General features: G+C 42.8%; 1 protein-coding gene across 2 annotated transcripts in view; it reads left to right on the plus strand.

Annotated features, from left to right (window-relative positions):
* The window catches only part of LRRC7 (leucine rich repeat containing 7), a 162,208-nt gene that overhangs the window by 127,560 nt on the left and 14,774 nt on the right, over positions 1–19,874 (plus strand). The window contains exons 13-20 of one of the 2 annotated variants that reach the window (XM_068406148.1): positions 1,698–1,797; positions 2,495–2,619; positions 6,568–6,768; positions 11,956–12,078; positions 13,319–13,430; positions 13,658–13,838; positions 14,772–16,449; positions 18,151–18,300. In XM_068406148.1, the coding sequence (XP_068262249.1) occupies positions 1,698–1,797; positions 2,495–2,619; positions 6,568–6,768; positions 11,956–12,078; positions 13,319–13,430; positions 13,658–13,838; positions 14,772–16,449; positions 18,151–18,300 (2,670 nt within the window). The remainder of the gene's footprint in view (positions 1–1,697; positions 1,798–2,494; positions 2,620–6,567; positions 6,769–11,955; positions 12,079–13,318; positions 13,431–13,657; positions 13,839–14,771; positions 16,450–18,150; positions 18,301–19,874) is intronic. The other variant, XM_068406147.1, reaches the window with a different exon arrangement.

Raw genomic sequence — 19,874 nt, forward strand, 5'->3', positions numbered from 1 at the left:
AGTAAAGGCCAAAAGTGTGAAGAGAATATTTTGTAAATAGAAATTCAAGAGGTAAGACTTTGTTATCAAACTTGTTAGTAGTTTGTCCCATCCTTTCCTCCATCTATGCCTCGATTCCTGTTATCTTCTTTTTCCATTTTCCTGTCCACGCTGCCATTCCTGCATATTTTAAACTCCATTGAAGCCGGTGGGAGTTTAAACATGTAAAAGATGCACAATAACTCTTAGTCCTGTTTTGGAGACAACTCTCATTTAAGTTACTTTTAACTTGAAGCCTTTGTTCCGAGGGGTTGGTTTCACTGCCGTGTATTCTTTAGGATTCTATTTTAAAACAAGTTATGTAACATGAACACTGAGAAATGTAACAGTTCAATCAGCATCTGAGCACCAAAATAAGTCTCCATCCTTTCCAGGACTGGTGGATAGAATAATTTTGCACTTCCGTAATTTAGCTCTAAGTGGAGAAAAACTCAATTTGTGTTAGAAATGTTCAACATACCCAACAGTTTGTAATAATCTCAATAAATTCTCATAATCTCGTCTCTCTCACTTTGCAATAATGCCCCTGGTCAGATATTATACCTCTTTAACTGAAGCTGATGAGGATAATTCTTCAGGGGCCAATTATCCTGCTACTGGAAATGAATCCATCCTTTTATCCATCTGAAAAAGCCACAGGGACTGAGGTTGTTTGCAGGAGAGCGCGTGCGTGTGCCTGTGCTGAGCACTGCTTGGGGCAGAGCCCGTGCCTGTCCCCGGGGCACGGCGCAGCAGCCGGGGTCGGTTCCTTGTCAGGAGTCCGATGAATCCCTGCTGGCCCCTGGCCACCGCACACCATCAGCCGTGCCCCCAAATCATGGCAGAGCCAAATGCGGTGCAGTCAACAGAGTTAGTTTGGTACGTGCTTATTGCACTGCTCCTTAAATGTACTTGTTACTTTTATGGCTAAGCAAAGAATTTTGAGGCTGAAGGGAGGGGAGACTAAGTGGAAGGGATAATAGAAAATTATGAGTCAATTTTAATGTGTTAAATGAGGATTCTTGTTTTTTTCACTCTAGTTTTCATTTAAAAAATAACATTGCCTGACCCTCAGCCCTTCCTTTTAAATGTACAACATTTTTTCAGCATTTTGACTTTTCTACAGTATAGCATAGATTAATTTCTGTTCTATGAACTATGACAGTCACTACGAGATGCTACATTAGAGCAAAGCAATAATAAAAAATAATCAAACACAACAGTAACATCTGAATATTCAGAGTGCCTCCATATAAATCTTCCAGTATCTTGCACCAGGTTTACCCTCAGATGAACTAATAACTGTTGTGAATCTACTCCTTGTTAGCCCTAGCTTAGAATAGATCACAGCCATAATGTGGGTGTTTTAACTGTGTAGTTGCAGCTCTGTTCTGCTCACCCTTCAGCTTCCTCCCTGGTATGACTCTCTGCAGTCAGTATTTCTGACATTTAGTGTTCTTCTGTTGATCCTGGTGGGAATTACAGGAACCACAGAAGTGAGGAATGGGAGAGGAGGCATTTCCAGCAGATTAATACTTGGTTTAGTCCATAGAGAAGCTTATTTTCATACAGAATTTTCAGTTAATTTTGTATTTTCTATTTATCAAATGCTAAAATCCCATCTCAGTTAACACGCACGCTCTGAGTTAACAGTTCTTTGTTTTGCCTTTCCTGTGCAGTCCAAGGCTCTCATTCCACTGCAGACTGAGGCTCACCCAGAAACAAAGCAGAGAGTACTGACTAACTACATGTTTCCCCAGCAACCCCGCAGTGATGAAGGTAAAACGCCATCGGCAGTTCCTCCGAAGGCAGGAACAGTTTAAATAGTGGAGAAAAAAAACAGAGGGAGGGAGAGGAAGGGGTTTCAGACGTGGTTCTGTGCGTGAGTGTCTCTTCTGACACGTAAAGCCAGTGGGGCACACATAACAGTCTGTATTTTGCCATACACAAAGGAATCCTGTTTGCAAATCCATTATTCTCAGGCCATCAGATTTACATTTTCTTAACACTTTTTTATTTCAGAAGAGCAGCTTTGTATAAACAATTTGACCATGGGAACTGAGTGTGCATGGGACAGAAATTCTAGGATATGCCTTGCCAGAGCCAGCTCAACCTGCAGAGACCCTGGCCCCGTCTGAGAGAGCTGGGCTGGGCCAGCTCCTCGACACGTGGGGTTCAGAGCTCTGAGCCTGACAGAACTGAGGGTTTGGCTCCTCACAGCTGTCAGAGAGTTTTGGGACTCACCCTCCGCTCCAGATCTGCCCCAAAACCCTCTTGCTTCCCATCACTCACATTTCAGTTTCAATATTAAACTCTGTAACGGTTTATCAGTTACTTCTCTCATTGCCTCCCTCAAGTTTTAAAGCAATAACCCAAGATTACAGGAGCAACTCAGAGCATGTGTTTTTAGATCATTGCCAGTCTTCTGCTGGGTGCACTAATCACTTGTGCATTGCTGTTTGCAATTCAACTGTAGATTTCCAGTCAGACAGTGATAGCTTTAACCCTACTTTATGGGAGGAGCAGAGACAGCAACGTATGACTGTTGCCTTTGAATTTGAAGAAAAAAAGGAAGAGGAGGAAAATGCAGGGAAAGTTAAGGTAAGTTCGATTTATTTATTCTGATATTCACATGTTATGGACAGGGCCCAATTTACAGATCTTGAATGGAACTTTTTTTGTGCTCTGAATACCCAGAAAGTACTTGTCACCACGTGTCAAGTGCAGCAGTTGAGGAGGAGCAGTGTATCTGTTCTCCCTGAAGTACACATTACCAATTTCTGCTTTTGCTATTGTTGTCTAGACAGCAAAACTTTGATTTCATAAGTCAGTTCAGGCCCATAACTCTAATGTCGGGTTCCTAATGTGACAGGTGCTCTGTCACGAAGACAGAATTAACACAAAATGTTGAGAGACTTAGAATTAACGTCCACCTAGTTCTGTAGAAATATTTAGATCACATTATATCCATATTCCTCTCAAAGTAGAAGTCAATGAGAGCTTTGCAACTTCATGGAGTTACCCAGGAATGTGTTGTGGAGAGGGTATCGCTCATCAGCTTTGTAACCTACCCAAAATGAAGATCAAGACGTGAATGTCCTCCCCCAGTTATTGGAAATTAATATAATCCCAGAATTTTCAATTGAGCCCTTAATCGCTTACATTGTTAGAGGGATGTTGTCAGGACCATCTATGTTTACGTGGCATGAAAATTTCTATTTCTTGAATGATATAAAGGAATTACCCCAGATCAAACACTTAAACACTGCAAATTTTTAACTGTGGTAGGTTACCCAATGTAAAATGTGTTGCCAGAGACAAAAATCACATCATATTTTGCTTTTAAAATTGACAATACTGTTATTAACAGCTATTTAACATTCCATGTAGATTTTCTTGGAAATCTTGGATTTTTCTTTTTAATATTTTTCCCAATTAGGAATTTGCCTCTAACTCTTGTCACCAGAGATAATGGACTCTGCTGCTTTAGAAAATGGAGTCCAAAAGCAACCTCTGCCTCACAATAAATAGATTAAACTGAAATTTTACCCCAGATGAATTGCAGGTTTATGGGTCATCTATGGAAAACAGAGCATCTGGGAGGGTTTTATGTTGGCAGCCTGCGGCCAGGAGCCGTTGGTACCCTGTGGGTGATCCGTGTCCCACGGGGCTGCACCTCTCCGTAACATTTTGGCTTGGCCGTCCAAAGGTCAAGACAGTCTTTATCCTTCGTATCACTGCTCCTTAGCTGTGGAAGGGTCCAGCACTCCTATATTTCCTGGAGTTGTTACTTACCTGTTTTCCCTCTCACACACAGACAGTGGGTATAAACCACTGCTGTACATGAGCCTGTTTGTGCATGAGATTCCTCTGTTCCAATACGCAATCCAATGTCCCTCTCCTCCATAATGATCCTAACATCTTCTCATCAGACCAAAACACTACATTTTGCAGCTGATGCTACAGTTATTGCTTATTTAGAGAAGAATTATTAAAGGAAAAGCTAAGCAGGGAGCTAGGAGCCGATCAGATATTTCCTCCTGTCTGTGTACCTTAAAGAGAGCATCTCTCCTCGCTCGGATCTCACTGTGTGTACACCAGATACCCATAAATTCCTGTAGTTTGTAAAAACTGAAAAGTAGAGAAATAATACTGTTCAAACCTGGGAAACCTTGCCAGGCTGCGAGAGGAAAAGATTCCCACTGAAGGTGTGTGGGGGTTTTTCCCTATCATGGAAAACAGCCTTTTTGCCCAAGCCACGAGCTCAAATTCAGTTGGTATTAGTAAGACAGAAATGTTTATTTGCATCCTTCTGGTACGGCCGTGCTCTCTCCCAGTAATGCCAATTTATCTCTATATATGAATGACCATAAAAGTGTTGTGAAGAGTTGACTGAACTGTTCACCAGCCTGTGTTTAGACGCGTGAGCGTGAACTAAAACGTAATTGTTGGAACCTTTTGAGAACTTCGTGTGTGTCCCTCCAGCCATGTGTGGCAGTAGGTCTTAGGGAGGTTTTAACACCTACATTTTTAGCCGTTTCACCAGACCTTTTTGGGATGAATTTGAAGGTTAACTGAAATTACCAATAGGCAGTAACCACAAACATTGGCAGCATTTTAAAAAGCACACATAGTTTTCTCTTTTTATCTTTCATAGTTAAAACTGAACTCTCAGCCAACTCTATGTTAAATTAGATTTGGTAATTGAAATTGTTCAATAACTTCTTCCACGAATAATTTTGAACTTCGAAAATTCTCTTTTCAGGGTCGTGCTACTTCTGATGTAGCATTGAACATACAAGAATTGTGTCGACAGGGAGTACAGATTTCCTCTGTAATGATAAGTCTAAATCAGTGGTGAAAATATCTGCATTCTAGTGGATAGCACCTACCACAGCTGCCAGTATTTTTACTGTTTAATATTAATATTAATTGCTGAAATCCCTGTCTATGACTTGTTTCTCTCTTGAGAGTCTTTCAGTTAAATTTCCTTGACTGGTACTTGCTGAGGATTTGCTCTGTGACTTGACTTTTAGCCATGTTTGTCTGGAGACCTCACGCTTAAATCATGGTCTGAATTTTGTGAAAAAGCAGTTGCCTAATTAGGCCACGTCTAAGTACGATTTCTTTCAACCGTAAATCAACCAGAGCTTTAGTAATGCTTTACAGACTTAATTTATTTTTTCTGTTCAAGTTCTTTATTAACATATGACATCATAGTCATATATTTTAACATTTTATCTTAAAGCCATGTCAGAATCTATTATCCGTAATGTTTATTCTATTGTGGTTCAGAATTATATGCTAGTATTTCGTATAGTTTTATTTTCCAAATCAATCATGCTTTTGCTTCTAAAACATTCCTATCAACAGACCATATTCATTTGAATCCAAAATTACATTTTTCCTCCTCGTTAGGAATTTAAAATCCAACAGCTATAATAGTGAGCTGTTAAAAGTAAGCTCCCCTTGCTTACCTCACGTACACAGTGAGGTGAAAGCTACTTTGTGGTAAATGCTTCCAAATCCTCGTCACATGGTAAATGTGGAGTAATTTCACATTTCACAGCCTCATGATGGGGAACAGTTATCCTGGCATGCACAGCTTGCTCCAGGAGCTGTAATTTTACTCCATTGAGGACTTTACTGCATTTCCAAAATACATCTGTAACACAGGTAGAAGGAGAAGGCAGCATCATGTGTGTCGTCTGTCCTGCTGGGGTCATTCCTGACGTGGTCATGTGCTGCACCATCTCCTCAGAGCCACTTGCTGGTGGTGTAATGTCTTGCCAGATGACGGGGGGGATGTCATCCACGAGCCTTCTCAGCCTCTCTTCCCCTTTCACTCAACCCTGAGGTTTTGTAGAATTGTCTTCAAATGAGGGTTGCTTTGGACTTGGGAAATACAATGTTTCTCTGCTTCTGAGTGATAAAAATTATAAACCTAAAACGTGGAGTTTTCCAGAAAATCTGTAGGTCTGACAGTCAAAGTACTCTTCAGTGTGACTTAGGTGACTTTTCCATAGTGGTTTGAGCCTGTTTCCCTATATTTTCTGTATGAGAAGAGTAAGATACGCTTATGTGCATGTACATACATTATAGATTTGAAAGAGCAAATAGCTCCCAGTAGACCAGATTCTGTTCTCAGCTGCCATAGATAAACCAGATTAATTCAGTACACTGAACATAGCTAAATTAATTCTGCATTTACACCAGTATTGTTTTGGAAAAGTGTGATTTAATATGTCGGTACTCTCAAGCAAAGTGTAGAATTAAAATACAATACTCTCAGAGGGTAAAAGGCTTAGAGGGAACCATTCCCATCCGGTTTTTATGTCACTGAAGTTCTGTTGTAGGTTGACATAGTGTAACGAGAGCAAATTTCAGTCCAAAAAATCCATGAAGATACCTATATGTGACACGTTACCTCAAAGAGATTAATTAAAAATGTGAGGAATTTGCACTTAGCCGTAGCACTGTAACCGTGGTCTTAGTTTGCATGCAGTTTCATTTTGCATTTATGCTTTAATTCTTTTTATGACTGTTCAGGTTGAAATAAATCTAAAACGTTATCCCACTCCCTACCCGGAGGATTTGAAGAATATGGTAAAATCAGTTCAGAATCTGGTGGGCAAAACAAGCCACGGAGTACGGCCCGAGAACTCGACACCAACTGCCAACAGTGAGCAAACGGTGAACGAAAAGTACGAGCACAAGTGGCCCATGGCACCAAAGGAGATTTCAGTGGAGGTAAGTAAAAGGGTTGTTGTTCCTCTCAAGAATTCGAGATGCAGTTTTAACATAACTCCACCAAATGATATTCTGCATCTGCTGTCAGCTTCATACCTAACACTTTCTAGTTTCATTCTGTAAAGTTAATTTAGTTTTATAGTTGCTGGTTTTCACAGTGCTACTGAGTTTATCAGATTGAATTTTTGGTTTTAAATCTGCCTCGATCTGAATTTTGGTATTGATAGATACAAGCACTCTCCTAAATTTTAATGATATGAGACACTTGCATATTAGCAGGAGAGTGGACCTGATCACCATTTACACCTCAGACTTAAGTAAGTGTATTTCTGCGTCAAATATGTTAGTGACAAATGAGTTTGTTCTGTGTGACCCTGCTATGCCATTAGGTTCTGCTGCTTCTATTCACATTACATGTAGTAGATAGCCAATTAACCTTGTCGAAAGTTAATGAAGACAGCAGGAGTGCTTCTTCGACTGCAGGGAACTTTAGATCAGGCACCCCCTGAACAGCGACCTACGGTGAGTTGCAGAATCTGGCCCTTATGATGTGTGGCAGAAGTGGATCACTCTGCATAGTAGCAAAGCCTCTGTTCTGACAACACAGACAGGGAAAGGTGAATTCCTAAATGCTGCAGCCTTGTGCAAAGCTGTGACAAAGAGCTGAGCCTTGATCTCAGAGGGCATCTACTCATTCCCATTCTCACTAACGACTTACTTTGTGCAGGCACAATTTATAAATAAGGGAGATCAGAGGGCTGGAGCCCCTCTGCTCTGGAGACAGGCTGAGAGAGCTGGGGCTGTTCAGCCTGGAGAAGAGAAGGCTCCGGGGAGACCTTCTAGCACCTTCCAGTCCCTGAAGGGGCTACAGGAAATCTGGAGAGGGACTTTTTACAAGGGCATGGAGTGACAGGACAAGGGGGAATGGTTTTAAACTGGAAGAGGGGAGATTGAGATGAGATCTGAGGAAGAAATTCTTTGCTGTGAGGGTGGTGAGACCCTGGCCCAGGTTGCCCAGAGAAGCTGTGGCTGCCCCCTCCCTGGCAGTGTTCAAGGCCAGGTTGGATGGGGCTGTGAGCAACCTGGTCTGGTGGAAGGTGTCCCTGCCCGTGGCAGGGGGTTGGAACTGGATGGGCTTTAAGGTCCCTTCCAACCCAAACCAGTCTGTGAGTCTATGTTCTCTTACCCTGGCAGTACGTGCTGATAGTTTATAAGCTTGGACAGGTCTACAAGAATACCAGCATTCTTGAAAATCTTTATGAAGTCTTAATGTTCAAAAGAAATAAATGAGGGAAAAAAAATCACATTATCTTTTCACTCCTTTGTTGCTTAAACATTATGATAAATTCATTGTTTAACAGAGATTGACTGTTCTTACATATCTCACAGTCACTGTAGCTGCTCTGTCAGTACTGTGTGTTTTATTTACAGTTAAACATTTTAATTTCCTAAAAAAAAAAAACCCAAAAGTTTTAAGATGGCTTCAGAAGACTTTCTTCAAATCTGGGCACAGTTTCAATTAGTACTTCAAACTGAAATATTTAAGTTAAATCATTTGTGTTTTTATCTAAAATCTGAAATCTTAAATTCCACCATTATTCCTTTTTACTCATTAAGTTCTTTCTTCCTGAGTAAATCTGGCCTTTGAACCAACTTATCTCTTGTGGCATGAGTATTGACAGTTCTGCTGTTGTTGCTGAATACAAACAATTTCTTTTGTATCATCTGGCTTTTGAACTTGAATTTCTTAATAGCTTTCTGTGGGTTTTAATTACTCTGCTGTGAACACACACATATTATCTATCTGGAATTTGAATCAATGTTGTCTGACAAAGACATTAGGTGTTTGGTCTTGTGACTGTGTCAGGTGATGCAGGCTTCAGAAATAGTTTAAAACTAAACCAGTACAACCACCTAAATGTTGAGTTATTAAACTAAAATGTTACCATCCCAGTTAACTGAGCCACAGCAGCGAGTCCTGTGAGCATGCAGAGCCCAGGGAAGCTCCATTCTGGAAAGAGTAAATGGCAGCAGCACCATAAAATACTGCAGTTACTCTGAAATGGTTGAGTGATCACGTACTGTGTTCTAACAGAAAAAGGTGAAGACAAATTTCATTCTTACATTTCATTCTTTGATAAAAATGCCTTCACTTTTGCAACAGAAAAATAATCATACTTAGTTTTTCTGTGCATGTACATGAACTGTTAATTGCATGAGTATCACAAAAAGCATTCTGTAAAAATAGCTGAATTGCTGAAGACCCTGCTGAAGACCCAGGCAATTCCTGAAATGCAATTAAATAATGTGATTGCAATTTCCTAGTTAATTTTCTACCACAAGCAACTGATGTGAGCGCATGACTATTTCCATCGTATCAGTGCAGATGTATTTTTCATCTTCTATTAATATAATGGTGAAGATGGTGGAACTTTTTCAGATCTTAATTTCCCTAGTACTTAGTCAAGACTAGTAACACAACTATCTCGTCAACTAAAGGAACAAACAAAAGTGTTCTTGTCATTCATACAAATCATGACACTGGGAAGATTTTACTTCCTCTCTTTGGCTTCTGGCATGAAGATAAAGAAGAGGTATGGGAAACTGTAGAAAAAGTGTGAATGATTTTATGAATAATATGAGCATGATTTCAGTTGTAACACATTAAATGAAACATAAGCTCCATTTGCTTTTCAGATAATTAGGAGACATGATCTCAAGCCTCAAGTTAAAAGACTGTTTGAAAATGCAGGTGTGTTCTGATATAGATTTAGACTGAAGAAGACAGTTTCTAATAACAAGGTAATTTAATTTCAGGTGCAATGTTCACTTTTTCATCCTCAGAGGCCAAATAAACTGTTTTCTTTTCTGACCTCTTTTGGGTTTTCTTGCAGTTAATTTACACGTCTCTTCACAAAACTGTTTCTAAATAATTAAAGGGAGCATCTGAAATGAGTAGCAAGCTACATTTCAAATCCCCTGTATCATCCTTCACTTTCACTGATAATAGGCAAACAATTTCTTAATTAATCATCAATTAAAATAAACCTCTTCTTTGTCCTAAGTCTTTTTGAAAGATGCACATTTTGGACAAAAAGAAGTCTGGAATAACTTGGTGCGTTATGTAGCCTTTCCCTGAGAAACAATGTCTTAAAAGACCATCTTGCCTCTCCAGGAAGCCTCACACACTTTTATTTCCCCCAGGATGGCTGGCTTCAGCTGATTCAGTTGATGTGTCTGTTGTGGGAGCTGTTTTCCACTAATGAGATGCACAATGACAGTCTCTCCTGATTGGGAGAGGAATATATGCTAAAGATCTTTGGTTTGTAGCTGCTTTAAGCCCATACTTTGAGAAGCTCTTTGCAACAGAATTACCTGTGTTGTACCAGGAGTCAGAAATATCTTCATTATAGAGGTTTTGGTTTCTCCATGGTGCAAAAGATCCTTACTGAGGTTATGACCTTGGTGCCTTCTTGTCAGAGGAGAAAAGGAGGTAATGATTTACTCATCTGGAGTTCTGACTCACAAGAGACCTTTCTTCAGATAGGACATCAAATGTCTTGAAGTTCATTTTGAGTGACTTTGACTTCTGCCTGACCTTATCTGCCCTGGTCTAGTTGACATGGTGGTGTCAGGGCAATGGTTGGACTCGATGATCCCAGAGGGCTCTCTGATTAATTCTGTGTGATTCTGTGTAAGTGTCTCAATTGGAGGGGCATTATTCAGGGCTGCCTCCAAGATAAAACCTACCTTCCATCAAATCAGTCCAAGACATCACTTGACCCCCTGAGGCTGCTGCTCTGTCTGTCCCCACCTGCATGAGGACTCAGGAGGTGCAGTATTACATGTCTGGACATGGCACTCTGAACAAACTCGTATACACGGGACGTGTAGGCCTGGTTTATGTTTGATGGACTGTCAAGTGGCTTTTTTGCAAAAGGCCTGAGGCTCTGTCTATGGGCAGCAACCTTGGTGAGATGTGTGCAGTTGGGTGCATTTCCATCTAGATGGAGAGCAACAGAAGCTTGTTTCCTCCTGAGGTGGGAGAGCACAGAGAGTGCAATTCACATATCAGGGGGTTGTAAGTCAGGGCAGTACTGAGACGTCTGTCCTCACACTGAAGACCACATACAGAGCTGGACAAGAGGCTCTTCATGGTTTATAACTGAGGATGATGTCAGAAGGTCTCCCATCCTCTGCAGCACATGACTGACGACTGGTCAGATAAGCATCTGCAGGTTATCTTTGCAGAATCCTGCCCATGTCAGCTAACGGGCTTGGCCGTATGACATTAAACTACTGGAAAGGGAAATTCTCATTCTAAAATACATCTTCGTAGACTGGAGATCTCTAACTTTGATTTCTCCAGTTTAGAAGCACTGCCAACCCTCTACGTATATTTAATTGTTCCTCTGGAACAACTCAATCATTAATGGTCCCACGTTCCCCTGCCTTGTGCACGCTGTGCCTGCCCAGAGCCCTGGTCTCCTCTCTTCGGAGGCTTTGTACTCTTTGCAAGCAGACCTTCAGAGTTAGGTTATTTTCAAAATTCCATTTCTCCAGATTATAATTTAATGTTCTTGTGTTGTTGGCATGAATAATTGGTGTTATTTCTCTTTCCCAGTTATTTTAATGGCTTTTACCACATATTTTCTCTTGGGAAACAGCTCACCATATTTTTGTGTCCTCTACCTCTATCTTTCTCTGGTTAGCCCTGAGGAATAAGTTCTGACACGACACATTGCATTTATGTCTTCCCTTTGTTCTTGCAATTGGTCTTATTAGTAATACTTTTTTTTCCTATTAGTGACCTTTTTGTTCTTGGGCTTGTAAGAAAAAAGGTCCTGTTAAACAGAGTAGAATTAAATGGAATACAATTTTGGTTTTTTACAGCATATTTCACTTCCATGGCATGTTCACAAATGCCAGACTAGTTCTTGCAAAAGTGTATTGATTTTTGTTGGAATAGCTGGACTAGGGGCTAAAAGGGGAAAAAAAAAAAGAATATAACATAGAAAACTTCATGAAATCATGCACCTGAAATAAAAACCTGTGTTCATCTGTGTCAAAAATGGAACTGCTCGTTCTTCCTATCTTACAGCAAGTAGTTTTATTTTAAGCTTATAAATAAAATACTTTATTTGGAGAAACTCTTGGAAGTTTCATGGCACAATATTGGGATTCTAGGTTCAAGATAGAGAAAATAAAGAATTCCAAAAGAGTCCCCTGTCTGATACAGACACCACTCACAAATCGCCCCTGGAAATCCCAGGCAGGAAGGAGAAAGAAGAGCGTGCAAACAGCTCAGAGGTACAAGAAGAAACTTAACATGCACCATGCTCCAAAGGTGGAGAATTTCACACTCTCCCAATGCTGTGCACTTTTTTATTTCTCAGAAATAAGTTTGCATAAGTTTGTTACATTGCACCAGGAAATGATTGTGCTGCACTGGACAAATGCTGTTGCACTGGTGGTAGCTTTAAGTGGTGTGTACATCACTGCTGTTACCTAAGAAATACCGTACGCAGCGAGGGATCTCTGCATGTGGAAGTAGTTTAAAGTCTTGAGTATATTACACCGTGTAAGAATCAGTATTAGCTCTGTTTGCTTAAATGTTAGCACCGAGGGTGTTCACTAAATGGACTGTGACGATACCTGTTCTCTGCTGGTTTGGTGTGGTGCTGCCTCCAGTAGAACACCAAATGCAGAGGGATTAAACAATCTGTTGTGTGAATATAATAATATTCTTCAGGGATAAATCACATGGCAAATGCTTCTACTAATCTGTTTCCACTGTTACTACAAAAAGTAGTTAATGGAGAGTAAACCTCTGAAAGTTTTCTCCATGGGAGTAAGAGCAAGTAAATTTTGAAAATATCATAGCATTTTACATTTTAATAATGTGGGTTTTGTTTAGGTACTCCATTTTAAATTGTTTCTCTGAATATTCCACCTCTCTCCTTTATTGCCTCAGTGTATATCCTGGTGCTGGCTAGAACAGCAAAACACTTGTGCAGAGCAGCCTTTGAAGGTCAAGATTTGCTGAACTCTCAATGAGAAGTTTACGAAATCCAAATCATTTTAATTTAGCAAAAAAACGCTTTAGAGTCAAAGTCATTTCAATTAAATATAGCTTAGGGACAGTTGAATCTATGGAAGGACCTGTGCCACAAATAAATGAACGAGGAATACTTACTCCTGAAATAAGTAGGACTTGTTTATTCTAAATTTTTATTTATTTCTACTGGCAGCTTGCATTTTTGTGACCTTTACTTCATCAAAAATGTTTACATGGCCTTGATATATCTTTCGAGTTCCATCTGTTTTGTCCACATTTTCAGAATGAACACATCACCATAATCTTTACAAGTATTTATGTAGGACTAATTAGAATTTTCAGCCGACAAATCAGCACGATTAGACGCTACCCGTATGGTGGGGTCTGGGTATGTTGTCACATTCATGAGAAGGCGGCTGTGAGATGTTTGTTCGTTCCAGTTTGAAGTGGATTCTGTTTCCTATGTTCACTCTACGTTATTCTATTCCTCAGGATGCCTTTGGACACCCTGCCAGTGAGATGAGGATAGGGGAGCTTCGTCCTTCCATGCCAGAGACTCCGTTGTACCCGCCCAAGCTTGTTCTTCTGGGTAAAGAGAAGAAAGGTACTGACTTGACTCACACCTTTTAGATGAAAGCGTATGTGATGTACACAGATAGACACGTTACTTAACATGTTCTACACTTCACTCTGATTTTAATGTGTATTTCATGCATATTTGTGCACGTGTGTGTGTATATATATATATAGTATCAATTAAAACATTATTTTTCTGGAGTTTTTGGTTTTCAAATGCCCCCTCCTGAAAACATCTGCTGTGTTTCGTTTCAGAATCGACAGATGAGTCAGAAGCAGATAAGATCCATTGTCTGAATAACAGCGTTTCCTCAGGCACTTACTCAGACTATTCCCCTTCCCAGGCTTCCTCAGGGTCCTCCAACGCGCACGTTAAAATGGGGTCCTTGCAGACCACGGCTAAAGAAGCAGTGAATAACTCTTTGTGGGGGAACAGGTGGGATCATCCTTAACACAGCTTCTGGCTGCCTTTTGTCTCATGTTGTCTATTCAGCGACCGTGTGCTGTCTGTTAAGGCATTCAATTAACAAAATGCCACGTTGTTACCCCAGTTTTGCCGAGGTGGACACAGCTATTCAAAGCCCAGGCTGTGCAGAGCTGGCCACCCCTTCACACTCTGTAAATGTCAGTAATTCTACAGCTGGTTTCTCAGCTATCTGCTATAACCACGCATTAAAAGCACTTAGTAATTGAGCTGCAATTATTCTGCTCCACGTGGTCCTGAGCTGCAGCTGGCCCACGTTTAGCATAGATAGCAGAGTGTACGTCTCTCATATTATTGCTGTCCTGAGCCTCACTCGGCCCTGGACCTCCAAGAACAACACAGTTCTCTGCAAGTTGTAATTTGCACTGGTTATCAGCAACCTGAAAACACTCTCGTACCGTACCAGAAACCCCAGTCTGTTCCTGCCATAAATCACCTCCTGGAGTTCCATCCATTGGCTCTTCCCCATTAAAGAGAGGCCGGTGGCTGCTCACTGGAGGCGCATAAAATCTTGGTGGTGAGAACATGCACAAACGGAATCTGGTATTTTTGTTTAAAAAAAAAATATAAGTGTAAAAAATCTTCCCTTGCACTCACAGAAGATTATTTTTAAAGCAGGAAAATATGTTCAGCTGGATTTCTATGAACGTGGCATTGAGCCACTCAGGACTTTTGACTGACTCCTGAGTTTCTCTGTGTATGTACTCACACAATCTGTACTCCAGTGCAAAAAACCTGCTGCAGCCATTCATTGCAAACCAGGGGCACATCTCATAGCACGATCCCAAAGCCAGAGTATAGATGGGAGAATATTAAATTGCTTTATAATTGTCTTCATGATGGGCTTTAAGAGGCGTTTTACCTTGTTCCGTTTTGTTTTTGCAGGCTGGCCCAGTCGTTTCCACAGCCCCTCGAAACAAAGCCATTGCTGAGCCAGCGGGAGTCCGCGCCGGCGGGGAGCCTGCCGCCGCGCACCGACCGGCGCCCGCTCAGCGACGCCTTCGCCGACAGCTGGAACGACAGCTCGCACTACGACAACACGGGCTTCGTGGCGGAGGAGAGCGCGGTGGAGAATCCCAGTGCTAACCCCCTCCTGAGCACCAAATCCAGAAGCACATCTGCGCACGGGCGCAGGCCGTTGATTAGACAAGACAGGATAGTCGGCATTCCCCTGGAGCTGGAGCAGCCCACGCTCAGAAACACACACGAATCTGAAGTGCCTCCTCCCAATCCTTGGCAAAATTGGACCAGAACCCCTAGTCCTTTTGAAGACAGGACAGCTTTTCCTTCCAAACTGGAAAGTACCCCCACCACCAGCCCTTTGCCTGAGCGGAAAGATCATGTCAAAGAGTCTCCCGAAATGACTAGCACTTTCACTCCGGGAATAGCGTGGGAGTACCACGATTCAAATGCCAACAGAAGTCTCACAAACGTCTTTTCCCACATCCACTGTCGCCCCGATCCTTCCAAAAGCATTATTTCAATCAGCAAGAGTACAGAACGGCTTTCTCCGATGATGAGGGATTTAAAAACTAACAAATTTAAGAAGTCTCAAAGTATCGATGAGATAGACATTGGTACATACAAAGTGTATAATATACCCTTAGAAAACTATGCATCTGGTAACGATACTGTAGGAACCCACGAGAGGGTGGACAAGCTCCTGGGCGCGGAGCACGGCATGCTGAGCATGTCCCGCAGCCAGTCGGTCCCCATGCTGGACGACGAGCTGCTGACCTACGGCAGCGTCAAGGTGCAGCCGCAGCAGAAGTCGTCGGTCACCAAGAAAGTCTACCAGTTCGACCAAAGCTTCAACCCGCAGGGAGCAGTGGAGGTCACAGCGGAGAAGAGGCTGCCGCCGCCTTTCCAGCTCAACCCCGAGTACATTCCCCAGCAGAGTAAAAACCTGCCCCAGGATCTGGTCAGCCCGAGGGCGTACCGCGGCTACCCGCCCGTGGAGCACATGTTCTCCTTCTCCCAGCCCTCGGTGAACGAGGAGGCGGTCAGCGCCCCCTTCGCGAGCCACGGCTCTCGGCCGGGGTTCTTGAGGAGGGCGGATTCGTTGGCCAGCTCCACCGAGATGTCCATGTTCAGGAGAGTCAGCGAGCCCCATGAGCTGCCCCCCAGCAATAGGTATGGCCGGCCTCCGTACCGAGGAGCTGTGGAGCGCCAAAGCAGCATCTCGGTCTCTGAGTCTCAGTTCCTCAAGCGGAACGGCAGGTACGAAGACGAGCATCCTTCCTACCAAGAAGTGAAAGCCCAGACTGGGAGCTTTCCAGTTAAAAACCTTACACAAAGGAGGCCGTTGTCTGCAAGAAGCTACAGTACAGAGAGTTACGGCACATCCCAAACCAGGCCGGTCTCAGCGAGGCCTACAATGGCAGCTCTGCTGGAAAAGATACCGTCAGACTATAACTTGGGTAACTATGGCGACAAGCCTTCCGATAGCGGTGATATAAAGCCAAGGCCTACCCCTGTGAAGGGAAATGAGAGCTGTGCTAAAATGCCCGCTGACTGGAGACAACAGCTACTTAGACATATAGAAGCTAGAAGGTTAGACAGGGTATGTTTGGCATTTCTCTGCAATTAATGCCTTTAGTTGTGTGTTTTGGTATTTCAAACTCGTTGCACGTGCAGTGGTAACCACCAGAATTCCCAGGAATGACATTCCTGCGTTGGTGTCAGAGGAACCAGCCCACAAAGGGGGTCTGGGGGTGCTCCAAAGCAGCTGGAGGGAGGGGTTCCCAGGTAAAGGGGTGATGAAGAGTCTCTGCACGGGTAACGCACCACGGTGCACGTTACTACTGTAGTACCTGCTGCAGCACTGCCTGAAATAATAAAAACCATTTAAATCCCTCCTTGTCAACAGCCGTGAGCGTGCTGCTGAAGTCCCCACTTCAGTAACCCTTTGAGAGCATTAAAAGATGCTGGGTACATCGTTGCCGTAAGAGGCAGTAAAGAAAAACACCACAGATAAAAAGCAAAATAATGTATTTTAGCTTTCACGTCACTGTTAGTAGAGGGCATTTAAAGGTGTCTTTTAACTCTGAAAAATATCCCTGGATATACACTACCACTGGTTTTAACAAGGAATATGGTTATTACTCCTTTTAGCTGTAGGAAGTTAACGCTTATTTGCCTGCTATACAAAACAGGACAAGTAGTACAGTGCATGATTTCCGTAATGACCTTGACTATTTAATGACGTACTTGATGAATCAGGTTTACTTCATCATCTGAAGTGGTTGTGAAAAATTCCTGTTGTCAAGTGCATAAGTTAGTTTCAAAATCTATTTTATGCTAGATACTCAAGAGTTTGGTGTTAATATATTCCTTACCTTCCAGTTGCTCGGGTGTGATATATGTTAAAATATCATTAAGGATCAAATGGGTAAGCTTTAAAAACTGGCTGGAAGGCTGAAGCTTTTTCCTTCCTTCAGCTTTTTTCCATATGTTGTGTAAAACTGATTGGAAAACACCTAATACCTGGGCAAAACAGTGCACCCCAAGTGGCGACGTTTCTGGTGGAAATAAACACTGCCCAGGTGTTGTTTAAGAAATAACTTTACACTTAGTTTACAATGTGTGTATGCCTAAGAAATACCTTATCTCGGGGAAGGCTGCCACTGGTGGTTTTCTCTCGATGAATTGAGTTCATAGCCATCCCTGCAGGTGCCAGCGAGCTCCTGCTGGTTGCAACACACGACAGTCGAAGCTCTAAGCAGCTGGGCTGTCTGGTGGGGACCTGGCTGGGAGCGCCTGGAGATGCCGGGCTGGCAGGACCCCGTACCCACGGGGCTGAGCCCACCCCAAGCCCTGTCCCCCGCGGGCAGCTGCCAGCTGGAGCAGCCCCAAAGCCCCCGAGGTGGCGCAGAGCCCTGTGTTGGGGCTCCTCCTCTGCCGTTGGTGCTCTCTGGTGCTAGGTGCAGGTTTTCTGGCCCATCGTGGCTGCGCAGGCGTACCAAAATTGGGCCGTAATTGCAAAATAAAGACTTGTACCACGTTATATACCGCAGTTTCCAAACTCCAGATAACATATTTCATCTGCTGTCAGTGTTGAAGTCTTTTATGGTATCCATTTTATGTACAATAGCGATGTATTTGCTTCCGTGTGCCCCAGTGCATGCACCAAAAAGCTCTTTCTTTCTCGGTACTGTTTGTTTGCTTAAACTAAAACTCTGTGAAATTAACCATATATGTGTGATACTTAATTCGATGAGCATGTGTGTTCATATCCTGTCCCGTGGTTGTTTCCTCTACTCAGACCGCTGCTTACAAACACAACACAGTTAGCCTTGGCATGCTGCACTCTGGAGGGTTTTCAGCCATGCATGCCGGCCGAAGCATGACTTTAGACTTGCAGACTAAATCTAAATTTGAAAACCAAATGCTTCAAGAGCTACCTCTACCGAAAGTAAGTATGGGATAGCCAGCAGATACCGGCATTACAAAATAAATTAATAATACTCCTTGCTTTTTCCTGGTTTAGCTTTCGCCTCTTCTTCATGCTTATTCTATACACAATCCAAAAAGCAACGATGACACTAACGCAGTTTTCCTTCTCAGCGTCTTGCTTTTTGGATTCAGCAGCTCTCATGGCTGTCATTACTGCTTTTTGCTCTCGTCTTACAGACTGATGCGACCATATTTTTTTCAAAGACTTACTTGTGCACAGAAATGGAGAACGTGTTTTGTTTTCTGACTGTTTGATCTTAGAAAAATTAATGTAGGAATGTTTAATATGCATTTAAGTAGGTTCCAGGAGACAGGGATTTTAACATATAAACATTAATTAGGTATGCTGTGAGTTGATGAGTTTTGAGTTCATGCCTACCACACCTAAACTAATTTTAAACTTTTGTTGACTAATACCTATAGAAAGAAAGTCATTTTCCCTGTTTTTTTACTGTTTATTTCACAGCCATTAGCGATAAGTGGTGATAAGTGCATATGCAATTGTACACAAACCAATGTGTGATGGGAAAAGCACATGTGACAAGGCAGAGAGGGACATGGCTGAATTATTTTCAGAGTATCAGAGTGAGATGCTGAGCCCTTTCTCTCACACTGGTGTCCCAGCAGCAGCCAGCTGCAGACCCCGCACGGCCGGGGCTGTGTGCGGTGGCCGGAGTGAGGAGCATCGTTAGCATCAGTAGCTGTTGGGACAAACGAGCTACCCCTCAGAGAGTAATTAAAGGGCACCAGAGCACAGATCCAGGCGCTGAAACGTGATCAGCTGTGCTCTGAATTGCTGGACTGGCCTCCGGCGGGGTTTGGCTCAGGCCAGCTGGCACCCTCCCAGGCAATCTCTGGCCAGGGCTCCAGAGCCAGCACTGGCCAGGAGTTCCCACAGGAGGATGCCAGTGCCCGATGTAAGAGGTTAGATCCAAGCCTGGTCAGAAGAATAAGATAATTCCATGGCAGCCCGTGCCCAGGCTGTGTTGGTTGGCCGGAGGAGAGGCCTTAGCCCCGCACAGCTCCCCAACACAGGCACACGGTGTACTGCCAAGCAAAGCTGGGACAGGGTAACAGCGTGCACACCCCCAGGTCATGGCCAGGCTCCTCCTGCTCTGACTGACTTCCCACACACTGTTAACTCCATTTACACCTCCCACTCAGCTGTCCCTGGGCTTAAACGAGTCCTCACGTCAGTGTGTTCTTCTCTGTTGTTCAGTTCAGGACATCTAGGTCAGATCTGAACCGTCGATGTGTGTGTGTCTGGACACAGCTCCCCGTGTTGGCCATACTGTTTTTTCTTTCCAAGAATTTGTTTGTCTATTTGGGTATAAACTAATTCTTGTCACAAGTCCTTGAAAGAAGTCTATTTGACATCAAGTAGTGGTACAATTTCTCTACACACATTTAGGAATAAGGTATTATATAGCACTTTAATAATTTTAGGCTGTAGATGAATATGGATACTAATATATGGATGTCTGAAGAAATTCCTGAAACTGTTTAGGGTGACACGTTTTGGGGTGTGGTCTG

Source organism: Nyctibius grandis, chromosome 8 (genome assembly GCF_013368605.1).
Source record: "Nyctibius grandis isolate bNycGra1 chromosome 8, bNycGra1.pri, whole genome shotgun sequence".
Taxonomy (NCBI): Eukaryota; Metazoa; Chordata; class Aves; order Nyctibiiformes; family Nyctibiidae; genus Nyctibius; species Nyctibius grandis.